This window comes from Antechinus flavipes, chromosome 1 (assembly GCF_016432865.1).
Source record: "Antechinus flavipes isolate AdamAnt ecotype Samford, QLD, Australia chromosome 1, AdamAnt_v2, whole genome shotgun sequence".
Lineage (NCBI taxonomy): Eukaryota > Metazoa > Chordata > Mammalia > Dasyuromorphia > Dasyuridae > Antechinus > Antechinus flavipes.
The window spans coordinates 166458190-166475278 of record NC_067398.1 but is presented as its reverse complement, the minus strand read 5'-3'; the positions used below and the strand labels follow the sequence as shown (position 1 = coordinate 166475278).

The 17089-nt window shown below is 35.4% G+C and overlaps 1 protein-coding gene across 1 annotated transcript in view; it reads left to right on the top strand.

Annotated features, from left to right (window-relative positions):
• Window positions 1–15609, top strand: part of ACOT12 (acyl-CoA thioesterase 12) — a 73798-nt gene extending 58189 nt beyond the window's left edge. Inside the window, exons 13-15 of the mRNA XM_051992926.1 lie at window positions 2452–2580; window positions 11358–11484; window positions 12248–15609. Of these exons, the coding sequence (XP_051848886.1) occupies window positions 2452–2580; window positions 11358–11484; window positions 12248–12391 (400 nt within the window). The 3' untranslated portion in view covers window positions 12392–15609. The remainder of the gene's footprint in view (window positions 1–2451; window positions 2581–11357; window positions 11485–12247) is intronic.
• The last annotated feature ends 1480 nt before the right edge of the window (window positions 15610–17089 follow it).

The following is a 17089-nucleotide window of genomic DNA, read 5'->3' as shown; positions in this document are numbered from 1 at the left end:
TTATTTTTTTAAATAAAATTTTACTCATGTCTTTTGTTTTGACCACCTAAATTTTCCCTATATCTGGCTTCTCCCTATCTCAAAGAGTCATGTCATGGAAGAAAAAAAATTTTTTAAAAGAAAATAAAGGAGGAACCCCCCCTCCCCGCCCCAGCAAAACTGACCAACAAAATTTTAAAATCTGATAATATATAGAGTGCTCTACATGCATGGATCCTTCCTCCTTCCCCCTCTAAACAAGGAGTTTGGGGAGGTGTCTTCTTAGATCTTTTCTTTTGAGTCATGCTTGTTCTTTTTAATTATGTAATATACATTTTTGAAATAAATTTTGTTGATATCTTATGTTTGTCAAACCTCTAACTCATGACATCTCACCTCTGCAAAGGAAAGGATTGAAGATGCATCTCATTTCTTTTCTTTGGGAGTATGTTTATTCTCTAATTTTACAATGTTCACTTTTGATCATTTTGTGGTGATTTTTTCCATTTATATTAGTGTGACCATTGTATGTTTTATTTCTTGTCTCTGCTGTCTTTACTCTATAGCAAAGAACATAAAACTTACCAGGTTTTTCTGTGTTCATTGATTCCATTACATTCATGGAGCACAATTTTGTGAGCAATCTATAAATTTGTGTACTACTTTATTTCCAGATCTTGCATACACATGCAATGCACACACACACACACACATACACACACACACACACACGCACGCACAATGCTACTATAAATATTTTTATGTATATGGGACTTTTTGTTTTTGTCATTGACCTCCTTGGGGCATACAGGCCTAGAAAGTAGAATCTCTGGGTCAAAGAATATGACCATTTTTGCCACTTTATTTTCTTAATTCCAAATTGCTTTACATAATGATTATACTAATTCACAGCTTCACAATCAATACATTAATACTTCTGTCTTTTCTCCATCTCCTCCAAAATTGATTATCCTTTCCTATCCTTGATAATGTTCTCGTTTTTTCTGGTGAAACCTTGGGATTATTTTAATTTGAATTTTCTTTATTATTAATAGTGATTTAGAGCATGTTTCATAGGTTGGTAATGATTTTCAAGTTTTTAAAGAACTGTTTGTTCATATCATTTTATTATTATCAATGGGGAAGATGACTTTTGGTTTTATAAGTGGTTAGATATCCATAAATTCTGGATACTAACTCCTTATCTGAGAAATCTGATAGATTTTTTTACATTTGTCTGCTTTGCTTATAATCCTAGTACATTAATTTTATTTGTGCATTTTCAGTGTAATGTAATGTAAATTATCTATTTTATCTTACATAGTTGCTTCTATCCTCTATTTAAGATTACACTTCCTATTCAAAATTGCAAAAGATATGTAATCTTCCCTTTAATTTTTACTGTCTGATCTTTAATATGCAGGTCTTCTATATCTTAATTTTTCCATCTTCACTGGTTATTTCTCCTCTGTCTAGAAAGATGCTCATATGTTCCAGTCCTTAAAAAATTTCTTTCCTTAATGCTTCCAGCAGCTTGAATTATCACTGACCTATTTTTCTTCTTCTCTTAAAAGCCAAACTTTTTAAAAGGATATTACAGTCACTGCCTCCATTACCTCATTACCACCATTAGTCTTCTGGAGCTGGTGATCAATTATCTCATTGCTTACAATTCTTTAGTTTTTCCAAGTTATTTTTCCTTACAATGTAGTCATATAAATTGTTCTTCTTCTGCTCACTTCACTCTGCATCATTTTGTACAAGTCTTCCCTTGTTTCTCTGAATCTGTTGCTGCTGTGTTTCTTATGAGGTAATACTATTCTGATTTATGTTCTGATCACTTCTCAGCTCTAAACCTTACATCCTATAAAGTAAAATACAAACTCAGCTCAGGATTCAAAGTTCTCTATAATCTAGCTGCAGTTTACCTTGTCAGCCTTATTTCATGATACCTTCCTATAATTATCATTTACTATAGCCAAACTGGACTTCTTGCTATACCCTGAAAATAATCTGTCCAGTATTTTCTTATCATTTTTTTCACCTGAAAGTCTGCCCTAACATCTCTTTTGCCTGTCAGAGTTGTTCAAGGACTAGATTACATGGCATCTCCCTAATCCATCTTCTTCCCCAGGGGAAAAAAATAACCCCTTCTTCTGAACTCCCTTTGTATCAATTTTACTGAAATATCACATCCAGACTTATATTTGTATACACATCCAATCTTTTCTCTTAGAGTGTAAATTCCTCAAAAGCAAGAATTATGTTTTGTTTCCTTTTGCATGTGTATTACAAAGACTTCTTTTGATAGGAAATTGAAGTAAGTTTTGCAAGTAAATATAGAAGCTTATAGTTATATAGCAAATAACTTTGCCAAAAAAACATTTTAACTGAGTGATTTCTTACCCACATCTTCTGAGGAGTATATCATGACCATAAAGTATTTATTTTCTCTGTTCTATGTACTTACAGGTCTTGTAAGGTCATAGATTGGGTGAGCGATGATGACACAATATATTATATCACCTGTCCAAAAGTGAGTAGCAGTAAACCCATAGATTTGGTTGTCCTTGTATCACGAAGAAAACCTGTCAAAGATAGGTGAGTATATGAAGTTACTAGATTATAAACTCCATGGGAGCAGGGAATGTGTGTTATTCATCTTGGTCTGCTTCAGCACCTAGGACAGCTACTGCACAGACAAAAAAAAAAGACACTGAATTCATGTTGAGTTGAATTAATTTCAGCTCAGAAATGCCCGATAGTTAAAGTTTTTGTATTTTAACTCTTCAAAGACCTGTGATTTCTTCAGTGTGGATACTCCCTCTACCAATGCAGAGCACAACCCCTTTATGCCTTAATAAACCATCTTCATAAGTTGTTGTGGCTAAAAAGTACATCACCATGGAGCCAACATGGTGATGAACCACTTCTCTGAGCATAGGGAGGCTGGTAACACACATAAAATCTGTCTCTCACCCTGTTCTTGCAATCTTTGAGCTTAGTAAATGATAACAGAATTTGTACTCTCTGGCCATAGTCTTTCAGAACTCAGAGTTAGTTCTATGCCATGATGAAAGATCAGAACAGGATTTTATTAAGTTAGGATAGAGATCTACATAGTCACCTCCTCTCAATCCAAGCCCTTCTAAAAGCTTCTTCAGGTTCAAGTCATGCTTTGAGTCAGTATCTATACAAAATCATAGCACATAAGCCCCCACTAATATTTCTGATATTATACCAATGAGAGGATACACTAGTTCAAAGAAAAAAAACTTTAAATTAAATAATCCAGAAAAATAAGCAAAAACAAGCATTTATCAGGCACTTATCATGTGCCAAGCACTGCAATTAATATTTGAAAATATAGATACAAGCCAAAAAGAATAGCAGTTCTTGTCCTTAGGAAGTTTACATTCCAATGAGGAAAGACAACACATATAAAGGAGCTGAAAAGTAAGTTAAAGGGAAATACTCACATGAGGGCATGGTGGCAAGGTTCAGAAATTCAAAAGTAGAGTCAGAAGAAGGACAAAGACTAGGTTGCCCAGACCTTTCCTTATTATGAAGATTTTGGAAAGAATTTCAATGAAAGAAGTAGGCTACTCTCAGGTAGAGGGTTCAAACACACAGGGTTACCTTAGATGCTCAACACTTTTGAGTCCAGCCAAAGCTAGGCTAATGTGTTATTGGGAAATATTTAGCAAAATAAACAAAAGCAATAAAACATAGATAACATTATGTTTCAAAACTGTCACCATGCAACAGAAATCTTTATGTATGGATTAATAATACTCAATTCTATTTGAGTTTGACACTACTGTTCCGAGGTGAGAAGGCTACATGGATATTCCATAGTGAGGAAGCCTCAGGAACTTAAGGATGGTCTAGGAGGAGACTGCAGCAGAAGTATAGTAGCAAATTTCATAAAGTCAAAAGCAGAGCCAGGAGGAAAATTTCTCTCTCCACACACACAAGGGTGTATTCTCCCACTTAGGGAATACCCATAGAAATAATGTGTGTGTAAGGAAACCATGTGGAAAGCACATAGGTGCCGTATGTAGGATAAGGAAATATATAGATACACTATTTTGGATGAGGATTCTTTCTAGTTGGGGCTCATTGCATAGACCCCTTATTGTACTATTCAAAACTCCTCAGTATATTCAAAATTGATTCCTACTTAGAAATCCATTGAAACCTCCTTAGGAAAACCAACCTACAAACAAAAAAGTATGTAACTAGAGCAATTCATGCTCCTGAGGTTGTATGCTGGCTAAAACCTTTCTATGGCTGTGCTTCCCCCAAAACCACTGCTGCCTGCTACTGCCTGGTGATTATACTGAGCTGCAGGCATCTTTCTCTTTTGCTGTCTCAAACTACTAGTATCCCCTTTTCTGCATTATGCTGCTAGTGGCTGGTTTCTCTTCTGGGAGGCTTTCTGGTGGGTCTCACCTGCTGCTGACTGCTAGTTGTTTGCTGAATTGCAGCTGCTATGTGGCCTTTTCCCTCAATGAGAAAAATTTCAGATTGTTTAGGTCATCGACTCAATGTCTAAGTCAGCCCTTGGTGAGTTAAGTTTCCCAGCCAGCCAAAGAAACCCTCCCCTACTGTTTTTCTTTTAAATGAATGGCAGAATGAAAAAATTTCTACTTCTTTCAACTCCTAAAAAGCAAATCACCTTGAGAGAGACATCCAATCACAAGGAAAGGACTGGGTGGGACTGAAGCCTTTTGCTATCTTCCCACCAGAAAGGAAGTCCCCTTGAATTGAAAAAAATTCCAAGAATATTGATTTTGAATGTGCCCCATGGAATTCTTTCTAGTTGGGGCTCATTGCATAGATCCCTTATTGCACCATTCAAAACTTCTCAGTATCGTTCATCACTGATTCCTCCTCCTCCTCGTAGAAAAGGTGTTACTACTCTATGAAAAGATTAATCCCTCTGCTCATTCTTTGTTTCTCCAGAAATTTACTCCAGCTGTATACTCTCATGCATCATCTGAAACTCCCTCTCTGCTAATTCATTCCCATCTGCCAAAAAACATTCTCATATCTCCCTATCTTCCCTGGACCCTTCTTTCCCCTACAAATTTTTCTCTTCCCTTTCATGACCAACTTTGTTTAGAGAAGGAAAAAAAAACATACACTAGATGCCTCAGCAGTTCTCAAAGGTTCATGCCAGCTATCTCAGTGTGTCAAAGGAATTGAGTAGTAATTGAATGCCCATGGAAGTTTCTAGATATTCTGCTAGTATGTCACATTTCTTCTAGGCAAAGAATATTACTATGCAGAGAGAGAGAAAAAAAAAAAAACCTTTTTTCTCCACTTCCTTAACACCTACTTTCTGCTAAATCTGCATTCTGAATTCCAATCTCACTGTTTTCTCAAAAATTGCCATATTCCCTGACACTTTTTACCTAATGTTTTATTGTTTCTTTTTTTTTTTTTTTCTAGTCCTCATCCTACTTTGTAGTATCTGACAAAGTTAACCAATTCATCCTGGATACTTCTTCCTTGACTTCTGAGATAACTTTATATTCTTAATATTCTCTTCTCTCTCTTAACTGCTCCTTCTCTGTCTCCTTTACTGGAACCATGGTCTCTTGTTGACACCTTAAGATGGGAATTACCCAAGGGCCTTTCCTCAATTTTCTTTTTTTTTTTTCACTCTTTATTGATAATGCATTAGCTCTTATAGTTTCCTTTCATCTCCTCTAACCTATAACCTCCAAATCTATAAAATCGTAACATTTGTTTCCTGTGCTCCAGACTTGCATCTGTAGTTATAGCCACAACATTTTCATCTGGTTTTCCACTAGCACCTCACACTTAAAATTTCTATTCTGCTCTTCCTCCTTCGCCCTTTCTGTAACTGGAACCATTGTTTACCTAGTCTCCCATGTTCAAATGTTTTTGTTATCCCTTTCTCCCTAAAACCATCTCAATGCAGGCCTTTATTTCCACAACATCCTGGATAGTGAAACATGACCTAAAGTAAATATGTGTTCCATATATTTTTTTGTAAAAATTTATTTTATTTATTTCATTATTTCCCAATTACTCGTTTAAAAAAACACCTTAACACTCATTTAGAAAATGTTTGTGTTTCAAGTTTTCTCCTTCCATCCTGTCCTTCTTCCTCCTTAAGAAAATAAGATATTTGATTTCAATTATACATATGAAGTCATGCAAAACATATTTCCACATTAGTCATATTGCAAAAGAAAACACAAACAAAATAAAACAATAAAAACAAAGTTTCAAAAAGTATACTTCAATCACCATTCAGAATTTATCTCTGAAGAGGTGAAGAAATATGCTATGAAGATAAAAAAAAAGGGGGGACTTAGTTGTGTATTAGTAAGTTGGTTTATTTATGGTCTTTGCAAGAAAAGAGCAATCCACCTAGGGGAAATCTCTGGGCTGATCTGTACTTATGATGTGAGGTGGGATGGGAATGAGTCTTTTATTTCCTACTCCAAAGTGCAAGGTCCCTCCCTCATCATCCTGATTGACTGGTAATGATGTAAACAGATTTCTTAAGCTTTCTTGTTTTGGGGTATTTTTTTAAACCACTTCATCAGCTCAGCAGCTCACTATCTTGTTTTGTACAACTAACTTGGTCTGACTTGACTTTCTCTTTGTTTCTATGTGGAAATACAATTCTATACATTGCAAACAGATGGATAACATTTTTCATCATGGGTACTTTGGAACTGTTGTGGATCATTGTCTTAATCAGAATAGCTAAGTTTTTCACAGTTGATCATTTTTACAATATTGTTGTTATTGTATACAATGTTCTTCTGGCTCTGCTCACTTCATTGTGCATGAGTGCATATTAATCTTCCCATGTTTTTCTGAAACCATCTTGCCTGTTATTTCTTGTAGAACAATAGTATTTCCTCATCATATACCAAAAATGTTCCGCCATTCCTCAAGTGATAGAAAATCCTTCAGTTTCCAATTCTTTTCCACTGCAAAAAGAACTGCTTTAAAAAAATGTTGTATGAAGAGGTCCTTTTCTTTCTTTTTTTTTTTTTTTGCTATCTTTGGAATATAGATCTAGTAATGGTGTTGCTGGATCAAAGGGTCTACCATTTTATAATCCTTTAGGCAGAATTCCAAATTGTTTTCCAGGATGATTTGATTATTTCACAACTCAACCAACAATTCATTAGTATTCGTGGTTTTCCTTTTCTGTCATGTACTTATTCTAATGGGCATTAGATAGTATCTCAGAGTTGTCTTAATTAACATTTTTCTATTTAGTAGTGATTTAGAGCAGATTTTTTCTTATGACTATTGAAAGCTTTGATTGCTTCTTCTGAAAACTGCCTGATCATATCTTTTGACCATTTATCAACTGGAGAATGGCTCTCATTTTTATAAAATTGGCTTGGTATTCTATGAGTTGAGAACTGAGGCCTTTATCATTGAAACTTGCTGTAAATATTTTCCTATTATCCTTTTAATAGTGGCTGCCTTAGTTTTGTTTGTGTACAAAGCTTTTTAATCAACATTATTTATTTTACTTCCAATAATCTTCTCTGTCTCTTGTTTAGTCATAAACTCTTCTCTTATTTATAGAACTGACAGATATATTTTTCCATATCCCCCTTTTGTGCTTATGATATCACCTCTTATATTTAAATAATTTATCTATTTTGACCTTATCTTGGTATATAGGTGAGATGTTGATCTATGCCTGTTTTTACCAAATTGTTTCCTAATTTCCCAAAAATTTTGGACTTTGGAGTTTACCAAACACTAGATAACTATTGTCATTTATTTCTTTGTACTGAATCTACTCCACTGATCTGCCACTATTTCTTAGCCAGCAATAGATTGTTTAGATGATTACTTCTTTGTAATATAGTTTGAGATCTAGAGCTACTAGGCTACCTCATTCATATTTTTTTCCATTGATTGCCTTGATATTCTTGACCTTTTATTTTTCCAAATGAATTCTGTACAGTTTTTTTCTATCTCTATAAAATAATTCTTTGGGCTATTTGACTGGTATATCATTGAATAAGTACATTTACTGAGGTAGAATTGTAATTTTATTATATTGCCTTGGACTGATAATGAGCAATTAATATTTCTCCAACTGTTTAGATCAGTTTTTATTTGTTTTTTTAATGTACTTACTTATGTAAAACATAAGTGCAAAATAAGAAAAGACAAAATAGAAAAAGAAATTCAGAAAAAGAAAAAAAAAGAAAACATTGTCATATGCCCAGGAGAACATGGGAATGATTCAAAATATGTAGCAATGAATTTTAATTTCAAGAAAACACACACACACACACACACACACACATACACACACCCCTTTACATACATTATAGAACAATCTTTATTTGTGTAAAAAGTGTTTTGTAATTGTGTTAATATAGTTTCTAGTTTGTCTTGGCAGGTAGACTCCCAAGTATTTTATATTGTCTTATTTTAAATAGAATTTCTTTTAAAATTTCTTCCCCATGGGTCTTTTTGGTAGTATATATAAATGCTATTAATCTGTATCCTATTTCTCTGGCTGTTGTAAAACACTCCACTTGAACTAAAGCAATGGATTGTAAAAATTTCTTCTCAGCTCTATTATTCAGTTCATATGCCAGATGTCTCCCTTCTCCAGGAGAAAGAAGCTGTCACTATTACTTGCAAATAGTGAAATTATTTGAGATCTGTTTGACTTTTTTTAAGCTGTTTAATTTCAGTGCCAAAGAACACAAACCAGGTTCTAAACCTTACAGAATGAACTTTATCATAATCCATTACTAGAAGGCATTGCAGCAAATAAAATTTTCTTAGATCTATTACTAGGCAGAATTGCTTTTTCCTACAGTAATAAGCACAGATGAAAGATGAGTCATTTATTGTCCTTTCTGTGGGATCTATGAACTCCATATAAAATTTTTTGTCTCATTATAAGGCAAACTCTTACTAGGTGAGAACTATCCAGGTGTCCATGTGATCCATACTTGTTACCTTTTGCCCATATGTATTACAGTTGTGTTTTTTTTTTTTCTCTCTATAAATGAGAGCTCCCTCAAATCTATGGCTTTTATAAAAGAGTTTGTGATGGGATTAGAAATTAATCAATAAGAGACAAAACAACAGTCTCCTGGCATTTAGTCATAGAAAAAAACCTTAAATTTGAAGCTGGAGAACCTGGGCTTACATTCTGTCTTTGAGGCTTCCTGGGTGACCTTAGGCAAATCACTTAAACTTTTGGAGCTCACTTTCCTCAGTTGTAAAATGGGGCTGACAATGGAGAGATTAGAGGTAGTGGTGAATGCTGGATAGAACACTGGGCTCACCCCCACTAGCTGTGTGACCCCAGATATTTCATTTAAGTTTTCTTGTGCTTTAATTCCCTAATCTGCAAAATGAGAGGATAAGTTGTAATGATCTTTAAGGTTCCCTTTATCTCAAAATCTATGATTCTATGTCCTCACAAGAGTGTTATGAAATAATCATTTATAAACATTAGGTGGGAGATCTTATTCAACTCTTATTAATTGATCTCTTATTCACAAAATAGGAAACCAGTATAGTGGATAGAGTGGCAGACTTGGATTCAAATCTTTCCTCAGACAATTAATTACTATCTTGTGTGACCTTGGACAAATAACCTAACCTTGATCTGCCTCAGTGCTCTCATTTGTAAAGTAGGAATAAAAAAAAAAAAACACCTACATTATAGGATTGTTATAAGGTTCAAATAAAAATGATATATGTAAAGTTCAAACTTTAAGGCAGTGGTTCTCAAAGTATGGTCTAGAGAATCCTGGGGGTCTCTGAAACCCTTTTAGAGGGTCTACAAATTCAAAAATAGTTTTTATTTCCATTATGGTAAATGTCTATAAATATAACCCAGATAAACAAAAATGCTTTGGAGAGATCCTCAATAATTTTTAATAGGATAAAGATACTGAAAACAAAAGTTTGAGAACCACTGCCTTAAGGGATTATATGAATGCTAGTAATTAAATGGTCTAGTGGCAAGGCAATATGAATAAACAAGAAATGATGGGAGAAAAGCTAAAAAAGCTGAAAACGGCGAATGAAGAGGAGTATCTTCAGGGAGTACCTTACAGGTGACCAAGGCTGATGGTACTGGTGGAAATGACAAATACTGGGCATCAGAAGAATCCTATTTGAGGGGGAATTTTGCCCATTATGGAAAGGCCATCCAGAGTTTAAAGGATAAAAGGACTGGTCACCATCTGCCCAGGGTTACAATCGCCTGGAAGCCTGATGAAATATAAAACTTCTTTTTAACCATTTTCCTTATCAAAATGAGGAGGCCTCTGGTGAGAATGTTATCTAAGGGGGAAGGCAAAAGTACAAATTTAAAGGGAAAGAGATATAATGTGCAGAGAGGAGCTTGACAAAGCAGCAGGAAGTAGATCAAATTTTTTTGGTTAGGGTAGCTGAGACAGATAGGAACGTCCTCTAATCTCTCTCTTATTTTTCATTTAAACAAATGCTAGTGGGGCAGCTGGGTGGCACAGTGAATAGAATGCCAGCAGGACCTGAGTGCAAATCCAATCTCAGATATTTACTAGCTAGGTGACTCTGGACAAGTCATTTAACTCCAACTGCCTCAAAAACAAACCCAGAAGTGTGGCCCATGTTTAGGAAAATGCAAGGTCTTTTGAAAATTGCCCAGGATGCTCTCAACTCTCATTGCCCCTCTGCATCCTTTTCTATATTCCATCTGTCTCCTCCTCTGGTTCACATTTACATGGTATACTTGGAGAAGTAGAACAAGCTTAATCCTAAGAAATGGGCAAGGAAGAACAGAGAAATTTAACAAAAATAATTCATGGGCAACAGTCATAAAAATTAAACTGAAAGTTGCCCATTTGTAGGCAGTGGTATGTAGGTAGAAAGGTGCAAAATATTTGCAGTCCTTTTCTAAAATGTTTCTTTCACCTCTATCACTGTTTCATATATTTGAATGTGTCCTCTCCCAAGAAGGCTCCCATGGAGATTGCTGATCTAAAAAATGTGGGCCTTGATAAAAGCTACAGTTTGGGGTGAAAAGAACATAAAATTCAGACCCTGACAATTCAAATCCTAGCTCTGAAAGTTTGTTGGAAGTATGACTGGGAAAACTGCTTGATTTTTTGCCTCAATTTCTCCCTTTGTAAAACAGGGATGATTACATTAAGCCCTCCTTTGCTATGAGGAAAGTACTTGTAAACCCTCAAGTGGTACATATAGGAAGTTTATTTTCAAAATTTTGCTAGTGTCTAAGATGGCCCCGGCCATAACATACTTGCTTCATAATAATTGTCTTTTGACTCCGACCTAGTCTTATTTTTCTGTGACAACTGAGAATGCTTCTTTTCCTCCTCCAGTAACACTTACGTAGTAGCAATGAAGTCCGTCACCCTGGCTTCGGTCCCACCTTCTCCACAGTACAACAGAAGTGAGATCACGTGTGCGGGATTCCTGATACAGGCTGTTGACAGCAGCTCCTGCACGGTAAGTTTGCTAGAACATCTGCTGCTTTTCATAGAGCAGACATAGAAAACTCTTCTAATTCAGTCCTGCCATAGGAGGACAGTCTCACAAATATATGTGAACTCTGAGAGACCTAAGAACTCTAATCAACTCAGTGAGCAACTACAGCAAGCAATGAAGCTTGCTAACCTTCCTCCTGTGAGGCAATGGACTTAGGAGGCAGACTGGGACATAGGTTTTTTGACATGAGCAGTTCTGGATTTTGTCTTGCTTGACTGTGCATATTTGCTTATAAGAGTTTTGTTCTTATTTTTCTTTTTTTTAAAAAAAATAGGTAGAGGGAGGAGAAAACAGGCTTGCTGATTGAAAAAAACTTAAAAGTGATTTTAGTGATTTATAGATCTTGATCATATAATTCTGAGATACTCCTCTTCATTCTCCATTTTCAGCTTTCTTAGCTTTTCTCCCATCATTTCTTGTTTATTCATATTGCCTTGCCACCAGACCATTTAATTACTAACATTCATATAATCGGTTCTCAAACTTTTGTTTTCAGTATCTTTATCCTATTAAAAATTATTGAGGATCTCTCCAAAGCATTTTTGTTTATCTGGGTTATATTTATAGACATTTACCATGTTGGAAATAAAAACTATTTTTGAATTTGTAGACCCTCTAAAAGGGTTTCAGAGACCCCCAGGATTCTCTAGACCATACTTTGAGAACCACTGCCTTAAAGTTTGAACTTTACATATATATATTTCTTTCTTTCTTTTTGCAATAGGTATCATACCTGATCCAAATTTCTTCTAGCACTCTGCCTTATTTTGCTGGAAATATTGGTGGCTGGTCAAGGTCCATTGAAGAAACAGCTGCTTCATGTATCCAGTTCATAGAAGAAACTAATGACACATTTATGAACAAATAATATTTTAAATAGTACAGCTCTCAGTGGTGTGTTTGTGGATTGTAGATTGTGTGGATTACTTGAAGCAGTGTTTTTATTCCAAGTCCACTTTTTTCTGATATCTAATAGGCTTGTGGACCAAGGAACTAACTTTTTATTAGCCTAAATAACATGGAATCAGGGAGATATTGAAGAAAATCATAAAATTCATTCCTAGTACTTCAGGGATCAGTGATTTTGTGGGTGTGAGCCTTTCTTTCACCTGTATCAATCACAACCACCCCCATCTTACCAGATGGTTTGATGAACTGCTGTGGCCAAGCCCCTAGCGAGGAGTCTTTCTAACCTTAGCTGTTCCAGTGTTGGATGACAGATGCACCATCTTTCCATAGGTTCATACTGAAAGATTTTACAGCTTACAAAGAGTGGCCAAAGCGTGGTATCTGCTGATACAGCCCTCTAAAATCTAGGCTCACTTTAGTATCACAGTGAAGCACCAGAGTGGATCTTTAGTGGAGTGTACCTTACAAGGTCAGGTTTAAATGATTATTTATTTGTACACTGTACTAGATCCATCATGCTTCCCTCTGGTGACTTGGATAACTGAAAGTTGACTGTTATGTAGTATTATATATATGTTATGTAAATTGATATAGAATCAGAAAAGGTGCTCTTAAATTTTTTTTTAAAGAACTAAATGGTTGTAATAGTGTGACTGGTGAGCAATTTACATCTTTGGAAAACTTAAAATGAAGACTGGTTAGAAACTGAATAGTTGATTAATAGGATGACATTGTTTCATGGGAACAGCAGGTGCCTGTATGTCAGAAGCATCTGACAAGATGTATTACACTTTTAAAGCTTGAAATTAGGAGGACATTAAAACATAATGGAATTCAATCAATTTCAGTAATAGGAACTACTTACTGGTGTCATTTAATATATATTCAAGGTGGCTGATCAATTTAGTATCTATTGCTATATATACATGTAAAGTACCTGCAAAATGTGATATCGAGGGGTAAAAGAACATTAAGTGAACTCTTCTTTCAGAACTATTATATTAGCACTTTATTCTTTGACATTCATTCTTCTAGTCTAGTTATCTATGAATTGGATAGGTCCTAAAGGCAAATCAGCCCTTTCTAGGTGAGTCTCCTCTTTGGGAGAATTTTTCTGCAGTCTAAATCAGGGTTTCTTAAACTTTCCCCCCTCACAACCCCTTTTTACACAAGAGACTTTTATGTGATCCTACGTATATAGGCACATAGATATACAAATCACAATTTAATGATAACAAATTATGATCCCCACATTCATTTATGAGACTCCATATTAGGTCATGAACCACAGTTTACAAAGGTGAGATCTAAAGAACCATTTACTTGAGGTTTCTCAAGTTCTTATTGAAGTCAGGACCCTCTCTTTAGTATTCTGCCACTGTTGGCTACCCCTTCAAATTCTCCACCCCCTCACACCTTTCCAATATATTGGAAAGGTAAACAACTTCTAATTTTTTTTAAATTTTCCCTCGGTATGTCCTAAACAGGGCTTTTATAAATAAAGTCTATGATTATCCAGAGCTATTTTTCTGGATTTATTAAAAATGGAATAATGACCATAAAGATTAAAATCATTGTATATGTATTAAATTCAGGAGAAAAACAGAAAATAAGAAATGATTTATATAGAAATATAAACTGAAAATAACTGAAATTTTTTTTTCCAAAAATCTCAACGGCTTTTTAGATTGCTTTTTGATAATAGGGAAAAATGTAAGCTTAACAATACAAGGGCAGTTAGACCACAAATTTATATTGCAGTATTTTTTTTAGCCCTCTCATACTGTCAGATGGCCCATACAACTGAGATTTCCAAATACTGTCTGCTTGCCCTTAACAACAATATGGTGTTTGGGTTTGCACCTTCTGAAGCCTTTTTAAGACTGTAAAAGTTTGGTTAGTTGTACAGTGTGAGTCCAGCTTGATATTTCTCAGATGTAAAGATGCTGTCAATTCTAGCCTTTAATGTAGTCCTTAACAACAAAGGATGGCTCCCTCCTTGTGATTTTGAGGCCAAATCAGAATCCTTCCAGGCATTCTGATCCTAAGTTCCTCACGTCCCAGACTGAAAGAATTCTTTCTAGTTTTCTTTTTAGCCCCAAATAGTGAAAACTAATTTTTTATTCTTTCTAAAAGGCTTTATGTTTATACCTCCAACTGGATCCTTCTCAGAAAGGGTCAGGAGGGACTTACACTGAGTCTCACTTTTTAACATCATTCGGGTTTATTAAACCATAACCTAAGCTGCCTAATTTAGGACCTCGTTGAAAATTAGAACAAAGCATTGTTCTTTTAGGATTCTTGGGCTTATAATTATGGTAGTAACTTTAGTCACTGTAGTTTTAAAGAAACCCAGCAGAGATAAGTGACAGTGACCACTGAAGGAGCCTTATTTTAAATATGCTCAAGATGCCTTGTTTCATATGGTCTTAAAACAGTATTATTAAAATTTAGTAAGTCATAGTAGTGGTATAATTCAACAACAGCTCTAACCTTCACATGTTCTTTTCATTGGTGCATGCTTAAACTCTCTGCCACCTCCACCCCAAAGTCCATAGTCTTGAGCAGACAATACAGCTCAATTGGCAGTTTAGCTGCCCATCGCTGGTCCCCAATGAAACTCAAAAGGGCAGTTGCAAGTCCTGAAGTTACAAGTTATTACTTTTTAGATTTCAGACAGCAGAAGTCCTTGATTTAATGTCCTCTCCAAATTATTAGGGACTTTGCTAACCTGTCATTAAAAGCTTTTTGCACGAGGCATGTCATTTTTGGTATTTCTTCTTAGTTCTTAAAGCAACCAAACTTTCTGATCTTCTGGACACCAAATTCCTCTACTTTTGGCCAAGCGGACTACGTTGCTATGGCCTGGTACTCTTGATGTATGTTTTCTGGGTCTCCTGGATGTTGTTGCCTAATACCTGCTTGTGCCAGAACTGATGATCTGGTTAGTGCCTTTTGTTTACTACCTCACTTTGCAATGCAAACAGGGATGAAAATTATGATTTCAAAAAATCTGATTCTCAACATAATACATAGTTGATTCTTAACTATGTGTTATGTGTCCCTAACTATGGCAGATAAGAGAAGTATGGTTTATATTTTTTACATGCATTCAATGACTTTTGTCCAAAGCAATAAATAAATGTATTCATATATTGCTTGATACCTACAGCCATATTTATATGGTTTTGTTAACGATTCTCATTGTTTCTTTCCGGTCTCATTCAACTGAAACAGCGTTCTCCAAAGATTACCAATGGTCTCTTAATGGTTAAATCTTAAAGGCCTTTTCTCTGTCCTCTATCCTTGATTTCTCTAGAGTTACTGGCATTATCGATCATTCCACTTTTCTTGGATATTCTCTAGGCTTTTATAACCTTTTTCTCTTCTGTCCTTTCACTTATCAACATCTTTCCATAGATCATCATCCAGGAGTCAGAGTCCTTATAAACTTTTAATAAATTTGGAAAAAGCTTACTGTTTATATATTCCTGGAATCATACACATACATATGTATACCTGTGTGTGTGTTTAAAAAAGCATAGCTACAAAGTAAAGTTTTTGAGTAGAAAAAATGATTAATACTATAATAACTTCTGAGTGAAATTGACCATTTGTAGAGTTGAAAGGTAATTACTGAAATATAAATAGAACAACAGATTTGGTGGGAAGTTCAGGGACTACTATGCTAACTAGGACATAGAAGGAACAAGTTTTGAAAGCAGAAACAAAGCTTATAATTTGCTGATCCCTATTCTCCCTAAAATAAAGTCATCAAAAAAAAAAAAGAAAAAAAAAAAAGAAAATGTCATCACTTTCATCCCTTCCCCATAATATGGCTCCATCTTACCATAAAAAGATCCCAAAGATTTCCTCTTTCCACTATTAGATTGCAAGCTCCCTAATGGCAGGAGTGAGACTTATCATATTTATCTTCCCAAGTACACAGATGGTTGGTAACTTGCAAACTGAATAACTACATATGCACAATAAGCCCTAAAGCCACAAGATGGGACACTTTGAAACAACAGCCTTCTTCCATCTTGATTTTCCTTTAGCACCTAATTATCAGCCTAGCTTTCACTATCCTTTGCCAACGAATGCAAGAATAAGACTATTAAGCATTAAGAGTGCTAGACCATGGAGATATACATTCCAAAGCAAATGCCAAACTTTTCTAGGGCCTATACATTTCTCCTTTGCACTATCTCCCAAATTCACCCCCTTCTCCTCTAACACGGCTTTCACGGGGCCAACTCTTCTCATCTCACAACAGGACTACTGCAACAGGCTACTGGGAGGTCCGCCTCATCTCTCCCCATTCCAATGCACTCTCCATTTTCCTGCCAAAGTGGTTTTCCTATGTCACCACATCACTCCTCTAATTCAAATAAACTCTAGTGGCTCTCTATTAAATACAAAATGCTCTGTTTAGCAATTAAAGCCCTTTATAACCTAGCCCCCTCCCACCTTTTTGGTCTTCTTATGCATTCCACTGACTATATTCTTCAATCCAGTGATACTGACCTCCTAGCTGTTACATAAATAAGAGACTCCATTTCTTATCTCTGGGCATTTTCTCTATGCCCCATGTTTGTTATGTTCTTCCTCTTCCACTTTCCCCACTGACCTTTGTGGTTTCCTTTAAGTCTCAACT